The 20,830-nt window shown below is 37.7% G+C and overlaps 1 protein-coding gene across 9 annotated transcripts in view; it reads left to right on the top strand.

Annotated features, from left to right (window-relative positions):
• LOC127945905 (nuclear receptor coactivator 2) overlaps positions 1-20,830 on the top strand; it is a 100,869-nt gene that overhangs the window by 42,966 nt on the left and 37,073 nt on the right. For 6 of the 9 annotated variants that reach the window (XM_052542024.1, XM_052542030.1, XM_052542027.1 and 3 more), the window contains exons 3-5: positions 10,422-10,529; positions 11,506-11,678; positions 18,550-18,653. In XM_052542024.1, coding sequence (XP_052397984.1) covers positions 10,441-10,529; positions 11,506-11,678; positions 18,550-18,653 — 366 coding nt within the window. In that variant the 5' untranslated portion in view covers positions 10,422-10,440. The remainder of the gene's footprint in view (positions 1-10,421; positions 10,530-11,505; positions 11,679-18,549; positions 18,654-20,830) is intronic. The other 3 variants (XM_052542025.1, XM_052542026.1, XM_052542031.1) reach the window with 1 other exon arrangement.

Genomic DNA, 20,830 nt, shown 5'->3' with positions numbered 1-20,830 from the left:
CACGTCACACTTCTCCTGTAAGTTTCGTCTGTGTGTCAAGACAGTAGTGCAGATCCGTGTATGAATGTCCCGAAGTGAAATAAGGTTTATTGTTAAATGCTCTCTCGGTCACCTCATTAATTCGTGACATGATCAATAAGTGTTTGGTCACCAGATTTGAGTTATCATTGCAAAATATGTGTTTATGTGTATATATATATTCTGTTTATGTATATACTGTAAGTCTATATACAGACAAGTAAAATTGTAACACGAATGGGAAAGTGTCCAAACTTTTGGCTGTGAAAAATATACTATTATATAAAGAAAGAATATCAGCTGATATATAGATGTCTGCCTTTCTTTATCCCTAATATCTGTATCTGTATCGGCCCCAAAAAACCCATATCGGTCAGGCTTTAATTGATAGATTTTAAAACCTTTTTCAAAAATAATGAATTCCAAGAAAATACAATGTGTATATGTATATTTTTTTCTTTACACCATATTATGTTTTTGAGGAGGCATTCAATTAAAATATTTTATTTATTATTATTATTATTATTATTATTATTATATTTATTTAATCCAAATAGCACATTTTTAAGAATTTGGCACGTGTTTCAAAGTAGATTTAATTATTTTTATTTATCCTGGACACTTACATATCAGTGAAGCACCTTGTTGTTAATCGTTCAGCTGAGAAACCACTAAAATACAGTTTTGTTCAAAATAATAGCAGTACAATGTGACTAACCAGAATAATCAAGGTTTTTAGTATATTTTTTATTGCTACGTGGCAAACAAGTTACCAGTAGGTTCAGTAGATTGTCAGAAAACAAACAAGACCCAGCATTCATGATATGCACGCTCTTAAGGCTGTGCAATTGGGCAATTAGTTGAAAGGGGTGTGTTCAAAAAAATAGCAGTGTCTACCTTTGACTGTACAAACTCAAAACTATTTTGTACAAACATTTTTTTTTTCTGGGATTTAGCAATCCTGTGAATCACTAAACTAATATTTAGTTGTACGACCACAGTTTTTTAAAACTGCTTGACATCTGTGTGGCATGGAGTCAACCAACTTGTGGCACCTCTCAGCTGTTATTCCACTCCATGATTCTTTAACAACATTCCACAATTCATTCAAATTTCTTGGTTTTGCTTCAGAAACAGCATTTTTGATATCACCCCACAAGTTCTCAATTGGATTAAGGTCTGGAGATTGGGCTGGCCACTCCATAACATTAATTTTGTTGGTTTGGAACCAAGACTTTGCCCGTTTACTAGTGTGTTTTGGGTCATTGTCTTGTTGAAACAACCATTTCAAGGGCATGTCCTCTTCAGCATAGGGCAACATGACCTCTTCAAGTATTTTAACATATGCAAACTGATCCATGATCCCTGGTATGCGATAAATAGGCCCAACACCATAGTAGGAGAAACATGCCCATATCATGATGCTTGCACCTCCATGCTTCACTGTCTTCACTGTGTACTGTGGCTTGAATTCAGAGTTTGGGGGTCGTCTCACAAACTGCCTGTGGCCCTTGGACCCAAAAGAACAATTTTACTCTCATCAGTCCACAAAATGTTCCTCCATTTCTCTTTAGGCCAGTTGATGTGTTTTTTGGCAAATTGTAACCTCTTCTGCACATGCCTTTTTTTTAACAGAGGGACTTTGCGGGGGATTCTTGAAAATAGATTAGCTTCACACAGACGTCTTCTAACTGTCACAGTACTTACAGGTAACTCCAGACTGTCTTTGATCATCCTGGAGGTGATCATTGGCTGAGCCTTTGCCATTCTGGTTATTCTTCTATCCATTTTGATGGTTGTCTTCCGTTTTCTTCCACGTCTCTCTGGTTTTGCTCTCCATTTTAAGGCATTGGAGATCATTTTAGCTGAACAGCCCATCATTTTTTGCACCTCTTTATAGGTTTTCCCCTCTCTAATCAACTTTTTAATCAAAGTACGCTGTTCTTCTGAACAATGTCTTGAACGACCCATTTCCTCAGCTTTCAAATGCATGTTCAACAAGTGTTGGCTTCATCCTTAAATAGGGGCCACCTGATTCACACCTGTTTCTTCACAAAATTGATGACCTCAGTGATTGAATGCCACACTGCTATTTTTTTGAACACACCCCTTTCAACTAATTCAACTAATTGCCCAATTGCACAGCCTTAAGAGCGTGCATATCATGAATGCTGGGTCTCATTTGTTTTCTGAGAATCTACTGAACCTACTGGTAACTTGTTTGCCACGTAGCAATAAAAAAATATACGAAAAACCTTGATTATTCTGGTTAGTCACATTGTACTGCTATTATTTTGAACAATACTGTATGTCTTCCCACAAATTTCCAGTGGACAGAAAGATGTATTTTTAATGCTTAATTGGCTGGATAATTGATAGCCTAATTTCCGTTCACATCAAATTATCTAGGCCATCTACTCTTCTAAGGTCTATTACATAGCACGGAGATGGTGTGTGGGTGGGGCATGAGTTTAGAACCACCCCACAGTTCCGCCCACCAGTGAATGCCTCTGATTGGTCGTCCATTAACATTTATCACCTGCATCTTTAACATAGCCTAGAATTGCTAATGGGAGTGAATGATTGAGAAATGTGTCAGTGTTCCTCATTATCTGTCTCTGCCTCCGCAGTGCTGTTGATCAGTGGAGGTCTGACATGGCTCATGTTGAGCGTGGAACAGCAGCAGGCTGTTCAGAGTCTGCCTGGCTGACTGGCCCTTTCCTTCCCTACTGCTGTAAATAATTAATGATCCATATCAGTGCCTCCCAGGCCCTGTCGTGGGCTATGCCCTGTTCACTGCACCAGCTGCGACCTACTTAAAGCGCAGGGGCTTCCAGAAGCTGGTCATGCTACATTCATGTTGAACTGTTTGTGTGGATCTAATTAGCAAAACTTAACTAGGTTAAAGTAGCTGATTGTAGCCCGCCTTTATGAGTCATTCATTAATATTAAACAAGGCAATCCTGATTTATGATTTGACCCATGTTTGAACAGAAACGGGTGCGTTTTTGATTGAACCGTTGATTGATTTTTACTCTTTGCCGCTTCTACAGTGTATGCAGTATGTAGAATTAGTGGTTGAGGTGTTAGCTAGACAGAATACTCATATTTTTCACTATTTAAGATTACATCGAAAAAAAAATGTGCTCATTTTAGAAGCTCATTAAAAATTGGTTGTGTTTGTTAACTAACCAGTATCAATCAGTTTAAAGGCAATCAACTTTAAAGGCAGTGCAAGACATGAACATTAACAGTTGATTTTATTTTAGGGTTACACAATATATTGATCAGGGTTGTTTTAGATTTAGTTAAAATAACTATAAAAAAAAATATTTTTTGGTAATCGAAATAATGCTGAAATAAAATATATATTAGATGGATATTTCTTTCTTTTTTTTTTTTTTTGATATTGGACATTTATTTATTTATTTATTTTTAATGTTAATTTTCCTCCATTTCTGCATTAGATTATTCTCACTTAATTAAAATGTATTGAGATGTTGTGTTGTCTCAATTCACGTATATCATTTAAAATGATTTTATTTTTTTGATTTTAATAAAAAATTATTTTAATTTGTGTCTTTTATCAATCATGCCTTTTATCAATCATGAAACATGAAAATATTTATTGTCAGTGATGGTCAGAATTATAATATCAGGCCACCCATGATTTTTTTATGTATTATTATTATGTGTAATACTAGTTCTAGATTTTATCAGCAGATTCCACATATTTCTGTGCATACATCTATTTAGAACAGTGAGGTTTATTAGACACATGTTTCTCACTGGGAGTTTTAACACAAGCCGGTCACCATACCACTAGTCATCATGGAGTTCTGTGTGGGGTATATGGATATCAGACACCTCTGACTGTCTCCCTGTGCCTTAGGGGACACGAACATCTCTGACTCATTCTTGAGCGTATGTGGGTGATGCATGCAGCTAGCAGGACATCTGCTAACTGTAAACCTGTCAAAAGCAGTCTGGCATTAACTGTTTTACGTTATTTTCACTTACATTATCAAAGAGAATTTCATCAACAACCCATAAAAAAAAACATAATTGATTCTAACTTAAGGTAGGAAAAGAAAAGGAAGAAAGTGTCTCTTTCCTTTTCAAGCACACTCACTCTGTAGAGATCTTATCAGTCACTTAGAGCCTGCGGTTTCATTACTGTGTCCTCCTAGCCTGACGGCAGTTGGCATCTCTGTAAAAACTCCCATCAGATATAGCACTTGAACACTAGTGTAGCAATTCCTGATAATATAAACATATTAGAGTATCTGCAAAGATCTCGAGAGCGATCGTTATCAGCACAGTAATAAAAGGTGTTTCTGAGTGTGATTTATGATGGTGCTTCTCAACTAGTGGGTCATTGCCCAGAAATTGCTGGCTGGTCAGTTCTGATCTCAAACAACTAACCATGTAACTTTGTACAATTGGGACTGGTAAATCAATTTTTATATAGACATAAAAGAGAATAAACTTAAATATTTTGCTGTTGACGTCAAAGGTCGCAAGTCCAGTCTAGTGTTGTCACTTTTGTTTTTGTTTTTATTTGATGTATTTGTAGTTTGTTTATGTTCCATTTTAAATTATTTTAGATATTTTTTTCTTTTATTTAATTGTGTTTAATTTCATTTTGTTTCTTTTAGTTTTTGTTTATGGTTTGAAGTGAATTGATTTTTTTTTATTATTATTTTTATTATTATTTTATTAATTTAATTTAATTTTTTTCATTTGTTAAACGTCTTGTCAGTATTGCTGTTTTGTCATGTCTTTAATAGAATCAGTGCTCGCTGATACTGGTACTGCAGACTAGTTTGAAAACTAAATTTCAAAATTTCAAAATTAAAGAATTTGATTTACCACCATACTTGCAAACTTTGAATTCGTACATTTATCAGAAAGCTGCTTGACGTTGCCTCTCTTTTATCAGATATTTGGTATTCTTAATCTTTTGCACTTTGGTCCCCTCCATCTATGTTGAATCCTCTTCAGCCAATCGGATTGTGTCAGTTAGCGGGAAGAGTTGATAGCTGTCTCTTTAAACACTAATTACCATGTCTAACGTTCGACGCCTCTCATTATATGGTGATTGTCCGTGTTTTCACCTACCTTACTGCGTGAAAGTCCCCTGCTGCCTCTGAGAAGCTGCTATTAACAATTGATTGAATTATGTGTCACATGACAGTGAGCTATTTATATTTTTAAGGCTGTAGAGGTTGAAGTGGCTCTGTTGTCTTGGTATGAAGAAAAACAGTGCACCTGACAGCTGGATGCATGAGTGTTTCCTATTTTTTGAGAGTTTAGGAAATGCATTTCTCCATACCTCATGCCAATTCCAGTGAAACTGTATGATTATCCATACCATGATACTTGGTTCAATGATACTTTATATAGTTTTCTATTTTATCCATGGCTAATGCTGGGTTTACACTACATGCTTTTTAAGGCCATCAGATCGCTGTTCCTCTGAAATTTCCCTTGCCCTGTATCTTGCTCTCTCATTGGCTGTAGGTCATCGCTGATGTAATTTCCAGTCAAAGCACATTTCACAAGTACATTTCACACTGTTGTCCAGATATTTAGATTTCTAAATACTACTACTTTCATATCATGTGTTTGGTGATACTAGAGCTGTCCCCTAATAGCCGACTAAACAAGGCTTGGTCGACCAAAATAGTAAAAAAAAAAAAAAAAAAAAAAAAACTGTCCTTGATGGACAGAAAGTTAACGGCTTGTCCTTGAGGTAATTGCAGTATATTGAGCAGGAAATGCTTTCGTCTATCATTCATCAACTTCAAAAAGTAATAGCAGTTTTACGTCCACTCTAACGGTAACCTAGATAAATCTGTGTGATTAGGCATGTATCTAAGTGTTTGTGTGTCATGTGGAATAGGGTTGGGCAGACATCACGATGTTAAGCTGACATCGAGATTCACATCCCAGTTCCGTGTTCAGAAAGGAAATGAAGTATACTACGGAAACCCTAAAGGGAATAAATAGCCTACGAGATGGGATGAAAAATATTTCAATACTCTGTAGAATGCGTTATTTGTTTCACGTTTCGGGCACACTCCTAACCCCCCTCCAATTTCATCGTCCATCACGTTGTTTCACTGTAGACATCGCCTAACCCTAATGTGGAAGCTGTTTGCGAACAGGTGCATAATATGGAGCTGCTGGCGAGACACTTTGTATTTTTTCATGATAACAGTGGAAACAATTTAAAATAGTCAATTCTTGTTCATACAAATAAGAGTAAAGGCCCCGATATGCTTAAAACGAAATCGAAGATCAGCTGATGTGATGTCATTTTGAACAAAATAAGTCCAAAACGAATTTCATTTTAGGAGTTCAAAAGGGCTTGCCAAAGTGGACTCTCTGGAAACGTTCTTTCCAGCTGCAAAACTCATTCGTACTTCACTAGTCTGTAGCGATTAAGTAATAGGTAGGTGTGCCCTGAGGCTCCGCCTTCCTTTACGTGGTATTTACGTGCTTTCTACCGTCTCTGTCTCCGTGAGCTGGATCGTGTCACAAAAATGAAGTGAAAAATCAGGTCTAAAATTTTGTATTGTATACCCGGCATCTGTAACGGTGCTTTTGGCATATTTAATGTTAATGCAGACTAACAGTAATGCTGACTGTGACATTGTCTAATTACATTCACGATTCCAGTGGTGTCTGCTGTCCAAAGGGGCATGAAAAACCTTCTAGACTGTGTCACAAGAAGTCGTTTGTCATCAAGATGAACAGAAGGGCCCTGTGATTGGCAGAAGGCCTTACGTAATGTTACGATTCAGATGTCTGGCTGATGAATGTCTCTCAGACCTGAAGGTTAACGCTGTCTGAAGAAATCTTTCTCTGTTTTTTTTTCCTGTAGTTAGCTGGTGTCCAGTGTCTGTAGTGTCGGCCTTGTCCCCCAGAGCTGTTTGATCGGCCTCTCTGTCATTAGGTTTAAGTAGGGCAGTGCAATCCAGCAGGGATTCAATACCAGCGCTCCATTCACTCCGGCTCTGACTCCCCCAGCCAGCCTATAGTGAGGGTGCAAATTACGTAAGGCAATGTGTGTGCGTCAGTTTGGCCTGAACGCAGCCCAATGTGTTGGCCTCGTGTGCTGGCCCGGGCATCTCTCCGCCTGCTTCGCAAACACTGCAGATGAAGCCCTGGGAGAAATTAGATAGATGGGGTGTTCATTAACCTCCACTGCCTGGTGTTTTAAATTAGCGCCAAATTCACAACAGGTCTCATCAACACTCTAAAGTGCCTGTTTTTTGCTGACGAAATCTTGACGATCTTTTTTTTCCCCCTGACTTCTGTGTTTGGCTTCAGAAATGGAAATCTAACTAATCTAAATGATCCAACAATGCTTTTGAGTAGATAATGCTCAAATTGCAACGGACCATTATCAGAATTCCACCTTTTTAAAATAGGTCTGCCATTTTCAATTGTGATAATTAGCCCACATAATGCTATTTATATGATGTTTTTATTGGAATGCTGAATGCAGTTTTCAGCAGATTCAGCACAGAGACTGTAACCATTTGAAAACATTTTCCATTACATTAACAATTCTATTTATGTCAAAAACTTTCAGCACCAACCCACACTTTGCATGCACAGGTTTCTTTCTTTTTTGTATTAACCAAAAAGAAAAAAAGAAGACTAACTTGTAATATTATATAATATTATCATTAAATATGATATCATATTTTATTAATTCTGTAAGAAATCAATAGTTTTAAAGTTATAAATGATTTAATTTCAAATAAATGCTGTTTTAATCTCTTTATTCGTGACAGAATGATGAAAAAATGGTTTTGCAGTTTCCATCTAAGAAGAAAAAAGAAAAAAAAAAGACCAGTACTAGATGATGAAATGTACTAGTTTTCTCTCTCTCTTGGGAATTGGCAATTTTCATGTCAAGCGTGGTTCTATAAGGCACCCAAAAGTGAATAGAAAGTGAAACTACATATTGTAGTAGGTGTTGGAAAGATAAATGGCTGCGCTTGTTTCTGTATTTGTTGGGGCTTGTTTAATGAAAATTTGCATGCTCAACAGTCTCTTTGTGCTGTACAGTATTTGGCACATTGTGTTCTCTCACTCGCTGACCCCTTACTCTCTCTTTATTTCTCACCACTCTCAATCTCTCTTACTTTCGTGTTACTTCCACTTTTCTTTCATTGCTCTGCCCTCTCTTTTCTCTCGCTGGCTCTCAGGAGACACCCATTGTCGCACAATATAATTGAATCCCTTTTTTCGTTCCATTTTCTCTCATTTTCATTTTTGCAGACCTCCTTACGCCTTCCAGCATCAACCCACATCTTCAGTATATGACCTCTGAACAAAACCCCTAAACCTTCTCGCTTTTAACTATCTCTAATTAGTAATTACATTAGCCGCATTTCCACTGTCGGGCCAGTGCGAGCCAGGGCTTAAAGCGGGCCGGGCGGGGCTCATAGCCTCGGGCCAGTAGCACCGAGGCCAGAGTAGCGCAGGGTTTCCACAGTGGAGCTTGAAGCACCGCTGCTCGTCACTAAAACACGCCCTTTACACGCCTCTCAGAACAACGTCATGCAACCTCATTATTTCACTAACAAAGAGAAGTTATCAGAAAACTAAGAAATAAGTCACTGGAACATGTGTGATCACAAAACGAACATGATAAAAGCGGCCGTTTGTTTGCATGCTTTTTTATTCAAATTCAAAAGCATGATGTTTTAACTACAGAATAAGTGATACATTGATCATAATGATTTAATTTATCAAGACTCAAAATTAATCGCACATAAATACACTTTATGTTTTATTTATTTATTTTTAACGCTTATGAAAATAGCCTGCTTATTCAGTAGAGTCTGTTTCTGTTTATTTGTAGTCACAGTGGTCTATACGTCACATTAAGAATGAATGATATCTTTATTTTTATAAAGGATCCCGAACAAAAACATTATTATATTTTTATAATAGGCAACATGAGCTAAACTCTCGAGACAAGGCTTGTGATAGATAATATAAGTTAGTAAATACACGATTGTGATAGAGAATAAGAAGCTGACGTCTGATTTCTTCAAGCGGTCATATTTTCCATGTTTAATGTTAATGCCCAGCGTGCATAGTCTTTTACATCGCTTATAAATATTTCTGCCCTGTATGGTGATTATAATCCACATTGGATCAAGTTATTTCAAACACTCGCTGCTGACTGAAAGAGAGTTTTTAGCTCAACTTATTTAAATAAAGCGTTTAATGCTGGCGTTATCGCGGCTATCTTTCTGAAATGATCCACAGCGCAGACTCTCTATTTTTATAAAAGCTCCCGAACAAATATCATTATTATATTTTGATGATATAAAACGTGGAGCTAAACTCACGAAACAAGACGATAGATAAAATGTTACTTAATAAATACACAATTGTGATAGAGAATAAGAAGCTGACGTCTGATTTCTCCAAGCGGTCATATTTACCATATTTACTATGGTAACGTTAATGTTTAGCGTGCATAGTCTTTTACATCGCTTATAAATATTTCTGCCTTGTTTAGTGATTGCAATCCACATCGGATCAAGTTATTTCAAACACTCGCTGCTGACTAAGAGTGAGTTTTGAGCTCAACTGATTTTAAAAAGTCTTTAATGCTGGTGTTAAAGTTGTTTTCTTTCTGAAATGATCCGCGCTGACGCTCTCCAGACGCTGAGAAACTCCGCCTTTGTTCGTGACCCCTCCTCTAGCCCCAGCTGGCCCGCTTTGGCCCAAGGATTTCGTCGGGCCGAAAAAACCTGGCCGTTGGCCCCAAGGAAGCCCCGGCGAGGCACGATCAAGCCCCGGAAGTGACAGTGGAAACGCGACTGGCCCTGGCACGCACTAGCACGCCCGGTCCTAGCTCGATAGTGGAAACACGGCTACTGTTCAGTCCCTGTAAAGAACCGTCCAAGACTGTATTGACTGATAAGAATTTATTTCAGAGATTTCTGAAATGCAAGCTTCCAAGATGTTTTCAGGCTCATGCAGCCAAACAACAGGGGGGAAAAACTATTCCCCAAAATCCTCAGAAATCTCTTTTAGAGTCATTTCAACCGTAAGCACCTGATAGATGACATATAGATTCCACATGAATCTCTCTCAGAATAGCTGTTTGGCTTGTTTGCAAATTACATTATGGTGTTTAACTGCATGTGTCTGAACCATCAAGCAGACCTAAATCTACTGGTTTTCTCAAAACGCATTAGAAATAGTTGGCACAGTGTGTTGTTATTTAACCTGTTTTTTATAGGTCCACTGCCTTAAATGCTGCAATGAAGCCTTAATATAAATATAAGTTTGGTCAAGCCTACCTAAAGATGGAAGTGTCCTTTGAGCATTTTCTGAATCTCTTTCATTGACTTTGTCTCCAGTAGGTGATATGCACTGAGGATGAGTGCTGTCGGGGAAAACGCGTCGGACCCTGCCAGGTCAGAGGCTCAAAAGCGCAAGGAATGCCCTTCAGACCTCCTGGGCCCAAGGTACTTCACCTAGACATGGCATGCAAACCAGTAGACAAATGAACAGCAGGTTACAGTGAATTCTGACACCGCATTCGTTGCGGCATACGCATTTTTTGCTTGTTTGTATAGAAGAGTGAATTTCTCAGTGTCTATGCTATGAACCGCTGAACTGCAATAATCTTGAGCAGGCCTCCCACCGGTGGAGCTCAGCCTAGATAATTCACGTTTCTATATAAAGCGCTTTTCCACTGAGTCAGGAAACATCAGTCTGTATAATTCATTCATAGGAAGGAGCTATGCATGCCTTCTTTATTGACTAAATTTTCTGTGCAAACTGCTGAAGATGCAGAGCAGCAAATTGAAAATGCAACCTGCTTAGGGCTGCACAGAAGAAGCTTTGGGAACTTTTGTCTATTTCTGTGTCTTGCTTTTGCTGTTGAGGATTGTTTAGATTTTTTTAGCTATTTTTTTTTATCCTCCTAATGTCATAAAGCATTTTTTTGGGAATATGCAAAATTACATATCATTAGATTTTATTAGTCATTGGGTTGTGTGAAGATTGTTAATATTGACTAACTTGCGACTAACTAGATTTAATCAAATTTATCGTCCAAAGACACCCATTACCATGTGTACAACATTTTGAAATATGAAGAAAGTGCAGCCCTAGTGAATTTTCAACAAATAATGAAATGTAAAAAAACAGTAGTTTTCTCAGTTGTTTTTAAACGTTTCAGATTTGTAACAAAAATGCTGATGTTGAGATAGTATACCCTAAAAGAAAAATATGCTGCTTTTTTCCTCATTTCATTTCTTTTTCTCTTGATCTTTGCCAAAATAATAGATAAGTAAAAGTTGAAACTAACAAACTGAGGAGGCCATGATATTTTCACTTAAGCACATAAACACATAAACACATAAAGCATGTACTGGGTCTGACTGACAAGTTTTATTCTTGCATTATAGTCTTAATCATTTCTGTTTCTCTTCACAGTCCCAAACGAAGCACTGAGAAACGTAACCGGGAACATGAAAATAAATACATCGAAGAGCTCGCAGAGTTGATTTTCGCAAACTTCAATGATATCGACAACTTCAATGTCAAGCCTGACAAATGTGCAATCCTAAAGGAAACCGTCAAACAGATTCGTCAAATTAAAGAGCAAGGTAAGAAAACTATTTTGAACTAACATTATTACCTGTTTTATCTATAAATCTTTAGTTAAAACACAAAAAAGCCCCTAAGTATAAACTCTGAGGCTTCAAAACATAACTTTAGCATAGCTTTAGCATAGTCAGAACTTTGCGTTAGGCTAGAATTTCTTATTAGCTAACACAAGACACATGTAGCCTTTTTCAGGTTCTGTAGGAAATTATATGGCCTGTCTAGAGATCTTGAGAAAGAACTTTGTCAAATTAGCCATCGATTCCAGGTTGTCTTTAAGCAGGAGCCTACATGGATTAGCATCATGCTAACTGCAAACATGCACTGATGTGAAACAAGTTGGCATGTGGCTTTCATTTCATACTGTATTAAGAATAAATACGGAAACCAAACATAAGATTTAATTAGAAGTAGGAATGTTCATTTTAATCGGTTAACCGTTAATTAGGACTGTGCGATATGGGGAAAATATCTAATTGTGATTTTTTTTTGACAGATATTGCGATTGCGATTTGATTTGTGTTTTTTAAATTTGCAAAGTCAAGCTTCAGCTTAATATTGTCAATAATGTGCAGCACAGTATGATTACACAGTATGGTTATCATTACCCTGCAGAAATATTTTTATAAATTAATTCTTACAGTTTCAAAAATTCACATGGTCTTCATATTACATCACGCACCTGCAGCACTTTTGCAGAGAAAAACATAATAAAGTTAAGTTATATATAGTGAATAAATAGGCCTATACGAGAAATATAGTTTTACTTGAATAATAAATTATGAAAATGAATAAAAAATGCAGAGTTTCGGTTAATTTTTGTGCTGTGCGAAAGGAAACAGATGGCAGAAAGCGACATCCTATTTGTCTTTAGGCTTATTTTACGCACAAAGATTTGTTTATATTGTGATTAGGGCTGAAACGATTCCACGAGTAACTCGATTACAAAAAATGATCGAGGCAAATTCCTCTGCTTTTTGTTGCTTTTTTCATATGTAAAATTAATCCCTGGGGAACAAATGTTATTATTTTTAACGCATTTAATTTTTTTACACTTATCCTTTCTAATATAATTCAATTCTAATTTAAAACAAAACTTGTCGGTTAACGGTTAATAATCGGTTAACGAATGTCGGTTAGGTGATAAGTGAAACGAACATCCCTAATTAGAATTCATAACTTCATTACTTTTCTATATACGTGTTTTATTTTAAAGGGGGGGGTGAAATGCTCGTTTTCACTCAATATCCTGTTAATCTTCAGTACCTATAGAGTAGTACTGCATCCTTCATAACTCCAAAAAGTCTTTATTTTTATTATATTTATAAGAGAAAGATAGTCTGTACCGATTTTCCCCGGAAAAACACAAGCGCCTAGAGGCGTGACGTGTGGGCGGAGCTAAAGAATCACGAGCGCCAGTAGGCTTTTGAGTTGAGAGCATGTGGAAGCTGTGAAACAGATCCAGAGGCTGAAATTTAACAAGAGCAGCATCAGCAAAGGCGGTATGCTATGTGGTATGTACTGAAACTGTATATATTTGCTTAGCGGTTTTGGAAAATGACTAAGTTCCACTTTATGTCGTTTTTTTTTTTTTTTTTTTTTTTTTTAAGCTGTACATGTGGAAAGTGCAGTTTGATGACGACATCGCATGTTGTTTACTTGATGTGCTTATGCGCTGATAGCTAAGTTAACAACACAGAGATATTTGAAGCAGTTTTACTCACCATATGTGGTTCCAACACACAATCGTGACCCTTTTCCGTTGGGACTGCATTATCCTTAAGAAATAAACGACGTGCAATCCGAAATGCAGGGAACAAACAAAAACACTTGCACAACTCCGTTGATGCTCTGTAAAAATAAATTCCATCCACTGGTCCCTTAATGCTGTTTCTCTTTTGGTAATCTGTGCAGGGTTGTCTTGCCCTGGCAACCAAAAACACACTCCTTTTGTGTCTTTTCGCGACGCTCTCGCTCTGATCAGGCTGTGCTCAGCCTCTCTCTGCTCTGCTATATGGGAGCGCGCGCTCTTCCGGCAGAAGAGCGCGCACTTAGGACCCATATAAGGAAATTCCGCTCCATCTAACGTCACACAGAGCCATACTCGAAAAAAACTTTCCGAAACCTGTGACAAACCGGAAGAGGTTTTTTTGGAACAAAACTACTCCTTCAAACGTACAACTTAATTTTTGAAACTTTGTCCATGTTTAGCATGGGAATCCAACTCTTTAACAGTGTAAAAAACTCAGTATGCTTGAAATAGCATTTCACCCCCCCTTTAAAGTTGTCTCAAGTTATCAGGGATGTTTGACTCTTTTGTGTTTCTTTGTTGCCAAAATTAGTACGTGCAAGATTTGGATCCAGGTGCAGTGCTTGTTAACATGTTATGATTTTAGTTAGTTGAATATCTATGCGGATAAATTTTAGAAACATTATATCCGATTATATAATAACTTCTAAGAAGAAGCTTAACTGAACCTCGAAGTCATTCCCTTATTGAGGGATATATCAGTTATATATGGCACATTAATATATCATTAATATAGACTGATATAGATTTATATAACAAATAAGATTGGCTTACTCCTGTAGTGTTTTTTCTGCCCAAATTAACATCCTTGTTGTTTTCAACAGTTGAGACTGGGTGCTATTTTGACGTGTTACCGTGTGTGTGTCTGCATTGATTCAGAATAGGCTGTGATGGAAATTGTTTGTGATGTACTGAGCTCTGGGTTATGTAATGCTGAGCAATGTGATGCAAAGCTAACGTAGCGATGGTCACCGTCTGCTGCGTCGTCCCTTACCCCTCCTTCACAGCTACGCTCAATGCCACACGGCCACATCATCACACACTGCTCTAACTGTGCTTGTACAGTCTCAAACTGCCTCCTAAGACACAAATTGGCCTGTAAACAAGGCCTCAAGTATAGAGCACAGCAGTCAGCTTTCCTTGTAAAGGAAGCACAACATCATTGACACTCACAGGAAGCCCTTTAAAGCAGAAGCTGCTTTCTGCTAAAAAAAACCATTCTGTTCCTCACATTTTATTCAGACACTTAACAACAAATGTCTCTTTGGAGAGATCTTTTTTACTTAGTTTCTGTGGTTAAATATGAAACATTTAAGAAATCACTGCTATTGAGGTAGTTTAGGGATTTTAATTTGTGCTAGGAAAAATATAATAATAAGTGTAATTTAAGTCACCTAAGTAATTTCATGAATTATTGTTTACTGCTTGTTAAACTGATGGTTAATGTTAGCTGTTAAAGGGATAGTTCACCAAAAAATGTTACCATCATTTTCCTAACGCCAAACCTGTGTGACTTTTTCTTACACAAAATGAGATGTTAAGTAAAATATTACTGTAATTTGGTAATTGGTAAATTTCCCATTTTAAAATTGCCCATTGTCAGTAGTTGTAGCGACAAACTTGAATCCATGTTATATCTGTGTGGGGAAATATTTCGCGCTCATGCTGATTTCCAGATTGTGTGGGTTCCTATTGAAATGACAGGATTCCAATTGCACATTTTTTTTTTTTTTCACACATTGAAAGTAAACGGTCAACTAAACTGTCAGTCTGCCTAAAATCTCCTTTGGGTTCCACAAAATAATTTATATGTGAACGGTGCATTTAAAAAAGCATTTATATTTTGAAAAAGTAGTAGTTATTGCCAGGGTGTTGCTGAAGTGTTATGTGTAACCGCATTTGTGTGCGGTTGCTAGGGTGCTGCGGTTGGTTTCTCAGATTCCCAACTCAAAAGAGTCCACCTCCAAATCTAGATTCCTTTCATTGATATGACTCGAAACCTTCTTTCAATGTGTCTATATTACAGTTTATTTACTGCTATACATTTAAACCCCAAACTGGAGCTTAAAAACTGTATTATGTTTAATTGCACATTTAATTTGTTCATTAGTGAGTCAGCGCTTATAAATGTAGAGACTGAACAACACCCACTAGATCATGAGATATGGAATTCTCCCAAGGGGAGTCATGACCTAGTATCTATGATCAGGGTGTGCACTGATTGGCCGAGAGCAGAGTCATGGGCGGGGCTTTGAATTGTGACTGATAGGGCAGATCCTAAAGGCTTGCTGTTGAAGTAAATGCTATGGCCTGATTCACATTCTTTCTGGAGATAACACAGCCTTTTTTATGTTTGATGGGGATTGGCTGACGGAAAGGAAACAGTTTTGGAGTCGAGTTTGAAATGAGAAAAGGAATGAGTTCTCATCGGACCTCTGGTGCAGATGTGCTGGTTTACCAGTCCCTGCTGGGCACCGCAAAGACCTGCTGACACAAAACACGCTCACATTCAGTCATCATCAGTAGTGTACGCATGCGTATGTCTCCCTTACACACACACACACACACATATACGGGAAGAGCAGCGTTTGGTGCGTCCCAGAACGGTCTGAGTGGGAGGCTGATGGATGGCCCTCTCTTTTTGCCATATGGCTACCCATCATGCCAGCACAGTTTGCTGTTCTATCGTGTCCTCTGCGAGCCCACTGCATCCACTGATGATCCCGACTACTCTCTTTAATGGATGGGAACAGACAGGAAGTTAGACTGGTCTAGGGAATTATGAGATTAAGGATTACTGTTAAGGTTACTGATGGCAGAAATTGTTAATTTTAGTATTGTTTGTATGCTGCTATTAATTTAATATTAATTATTAAATTATATTCACTTATTATTTTTATATTCCCTTATTTCCCTTGTTTGGTTGTTTCATTAATTTAGTTTTGTGGTTTTGTCATCTTTATATTTTTTTTAATGTTTCTATTTGAATTCATATTTATTTCAGTTTTAGTAATTTTATTACTTACATTTATTTAATTTTAGAAAAATGAATTTCTTTAATTTAGAGAAAGCAGCACGTCTAGCGTTATCCATACGTTTTTAGGCGCAATATGTGAACGGCCCCTTATTCTTTCATTAATTATTTTTTGCTTGCATATATCTTCAAATATGCCGTGGAGAATCACCGAAAGTGACCAAATTAGGTAACTTTTTTTTTTTTTTTTTTTTTGCGCAATTCGAATATCATTTTTATTTATAGAATAATTAGAGCAGAACGAATATTCGAATGTTCTACTATCCGTGCACACCCCTAATCTAGAGTTTAGCCACTTTCCCAGCATTATTTTAATCTCTGGGACATATATCACACTAAAAAGGGCAAATTAATATCATAATTATATTTAAGAATTTTTTTTCTTTACATAGTGAATTAATTTAATAATTAAAATAAACAATAATAATAACAGTACAAAAAAAGAACAAAAAGAATGTTTGCAAACAACTTCCTTCATTTGTACATTAAAACAGTACAAAAATATTTCCACTAAAAGTAGTAAAATATTAATATTGCATAAATTATTATTATTACTATTTGTGATGAAATATGACCAGAGACGTGTTCTTTCGGAGATTCATCAGCTTTCCTTCTAGATTTAGCTCCATCATGAGTTCCTTTATTTTGCAGGCAATTTTGTTTACAAATCATGTCACTTTGTTGGAGACAATGATGTTCTCCATTCTTTATATAATGGTTTGTTTGGAGTTGGTGTGTGAGCGCATGTGTTTATTGACTGTTCCATTCATGTCCGGGCTGTTGGCTGCATGGTTGTTATGTGAGGCTTCACATGCATCCATTTAGCCTGACAGCTTCTGTCTCTCGCGTTGCTAAGGTCCGGATGTATGCCATAATAACATGTCTCAACAAGCGCTTGGCAGTATGGAAGAGTGAGAAAGGTCTTTAAAAAGGTGCATGAGTGCAGTAAGAAATTAAACGCTTTAGTGAGCAGAGAGGGAGAGAACTGCCCTTTCAAGAAATGCTAATATGCTCAAGCTAGCAGGACCACATAAAGTGTCTTTAATGTAATTTGAAAATAAAACACTTAAACTCTGCAGGATCTAATGATGGGTTTTAGGATCTTTTATGGAAATGTTGATGTTTCCAACCGAGGACTGAGTTTCTGACTCGGTTAATTAGGGGAGAGGGTAAGCAGTGCCAATTTTTGCTTAACTTGTCCTTTATTCAGGGAGAAAGGAGAATGAGGTAAAAACGAATGTAACTAATTATATTCCAGGATGCCTGCTATCAACTCAAATTAGAAGAAAGCGTCTATAACTAAAGTCCCTTTCAAAAAGGGTGAGCAAGGGGTGTTGAATCATTGGGGAAACAATTTGAACAATGTATGTGTGATGTATTTCAAAATAAAAATGAACATAAATGAGAGGGGGTAACTTTTGATAATGTACTTTTGAAATCCGAAGTCTAAATTTACTGCACATTATTCACATTTTTGTAAAGATTTCTATAAACCAGCAGGAAACAGGTTTAAAGACATTCTGGGAATTTTCATGCTTTTGCGCTTCCCAGTGTATTCCGACAATATTCAACATTATGGGTTGAGTCACTTGCACGGTCTCTCCTGGCACATTTTACCCCGCAGCTGTCATTTTGGGAAAACTGCTTCATTTAATAATTCATTGCAAATCTTAAGCCAAATAATTTACTTGATATTTTACACTGGCAATTCAACAACATGAAAAATATTTTAGACTTGTTTTGACACAAAATGTAATTTTCCCGCGAAGCGGAAATGTTATCTTGACATGCAAAATCATTTTTAGCATAAAAACAAATCATTTGTGTGTTGTTCTCAAGTGCATCTCAATCACAGACAGCTATATATGATCTGGCCTTTCCCAATATGTGATCACATGACAAAAAAATGAAGTACAGCTTATTTACTTTGGTTTTCAACGTAAAATAGCCAAATTATTCTGGACAGTGGTGTTCATGATCTGTAATAGAATCTGTAATGATTTATCTGCATCGCTCTCTCCTTCTGCAGAAAAAGCTGCTGCAGCCAATGAGGATGAAGTGCAGAAGGCTGATGTGTCGTCGACAGGCCAGAGTGTTATAGACAAAGATGCCCTAGGACCGATGATGCTGGAGGTGGGTCTGTTGTGCTGTTTACTCGGATACACTGGCTCTACTGAACATGCATGAAGAAAAGCCAAGCGTTAACCTTGTCTGAGCGACAGAATGATAGTGATTGCCTTTTTGTATTCCTCCATCTTGATGCTCAATATAGAGCTCATAATCTGAGTTTTCAGCATATGTGTGTGTGTGTGTGTGTGTATTAAAAGTAACTGTAGATCTACTTAACGGTTAACAGTAACAACACTGCTCAAACTAAATAAATGTTGAAACTGTTAAAATCCATGAAAACATTCAAATCTCTTTTTATATAACTCTGCAATGAAACATCAGATATACTCTGATATGCCATGCTAGAAGTTTTTCACTCATTGTGTGCAAACTTGACATATTATGCACTGTTAGCTCAACCAGTGGCGTGAGTTTGGGGCATAACTGTCTGTTACCCCATCACAGTCCGATCATTATTTCTCCAGTTCTGTTTGCTAATGGTTAGAAAAGGGTTTTTTAAATTCTGTTTGCTTGAGGGTTAGAAAAGGGTTTTTAAAAATACATTTTCTATTTCGGAGTGAACTATTCCTTTAAATAACAGTTCAACTCTCTCCAGTGCAAATGAACAGCTTCCGTCGGTCGGTCGGTCGGCCGAGCAGGCAGGGCGCCCAGCTCTGAATGAATCCACCCATCCAGCCGCTCCATCTTTCTCTCACACCCTCTCCTCTTTGGGGTATTTATAGCCTCCAAGGTCCTCCGTCACCGAATCAACACGAAGCAGATGCCAAATATAGCCTGCGTGCTTGTGCGCTTGAGCTTCCATCTGTTTGAAACAACCAAAGGAAGGGACGATTCACACCCACACGCTATAATGCACCTAATTAAAACCACTTGTGACAAAAGGCCAGAGAGAGGGGGACTCACCCGACTGGCCTTTTCCACCCAACACCCATAACAGCCCCTCCCAGGCACACGCACTCGTGCACACAGACAGGCCTTGTGTAAAGCTTTCGCAGTTCTGCACGGCCCCCTGCCCCAGTGAAAAACCCCATTGTTTGGCGTTGGAAGCTGAAGTGTGAGCAGCCATAGGATCCGCTAAAGCAGCTTTGTGTTCTTCGTGAGCAGTGTGTGTGGGGATTTGTGGCCAAGCTCGCCGTGCCACAGGGTGTGTGTCCGTTTTCAGAGTCCACTAACACTAGCAATGAGTTTGGACCTAGTCTCTTCTTTGTATAGGAAGTTATGCAACCTCCTACAGCGGGACATTGAGGCCGGGCCGGGCCCACCCAGCTCCATTCATGTTGCAATACACCTCCATCAGCACATTTTACAGAGTTGCATAATTGTGGCTAAATAAAGGTGGATTTGGCATTCCTGTGTTTACTCTGCGATGTTTGCTGAATGTGCCCACCAGATGGCCACATCTAGAGCAGTGCACAAATAGGGGCTTGTGGGCTTTTTTTCCGCTTGCTCCTCTTCTCCTCTTCCATCCCTCGCTTTATCCGCTCTCTGGAGTACGTACGTTCGTTCTTGGCTTTCTTGAGGGTTTTGTTTTTATTTTTTCACGGCCGAGTGTTTGTGAAATAATTCTCTGCGCTGTGTTTGTTTTGCTGATAAAAAGATTTAGAGCTTATTACGCTCCGCCGCAGATTAAAGAATGATTTCCGAGCTGCTGCTCCACATTCTAAAGCAAACAGCAGCTTTTATAGCGATCGCTATAGGCCCTCAGGGGCTGACTGCATTCAGAGGCCTAATTGACACCATCTTGATAGGTAATGCTTGACTTAAGGCTGTGTTCTTTCAATTAAGACTCGTCAATATCATTTCTGTCACATGCTCTGAAGCGCTGAGATTCAGAAGAGCTCGTTTATTTTCGAAACAAGCAGGCGAGAAAGTTAATCTTCATACACAATGAACACATTAAAGCATGCATGGATGCTTTCACCACAGATTCTGAACTGAAGGCTTAGTATTAGAAGTAAATTGATATATCGTTTTTACTGATATATCGTTTGTTTGTATTATTTAACTATTTACAAAATGTTAACCATTTAACTTTGTGGAAATGTCTAATATTATTTATTTTTTTTACTACTTTTTGAGCAGCAAATCAGCATATTAGAAGGATTTATGAAGGGTCGTGTTATACTAAAGACAGAAGGCTGCTGAAAATTCAGCTTTGCATCACAGGAATAAATTACATT

Source organism: Carassius gibelio, chromosome A24, assembly GCF_023724105.1.
Source record: "Carassius gibelio isolate Cgi1373 ecotype wild population from Czech Republic chromosome A24, carGib1.2-hapl.c, whole genome shotgun sequence".
Classification (NCBI taxonomy): Eukaryota; Metazoa; Chordata; class Actinopteri; order Cypriniformes; family Cyprinidae; genus Carassius; species Carassius gibelio.
Note: the sequence above shows the minus strand (reverse complement) of the source record. Positions and strands in the feature narration are given on the sequence as shown.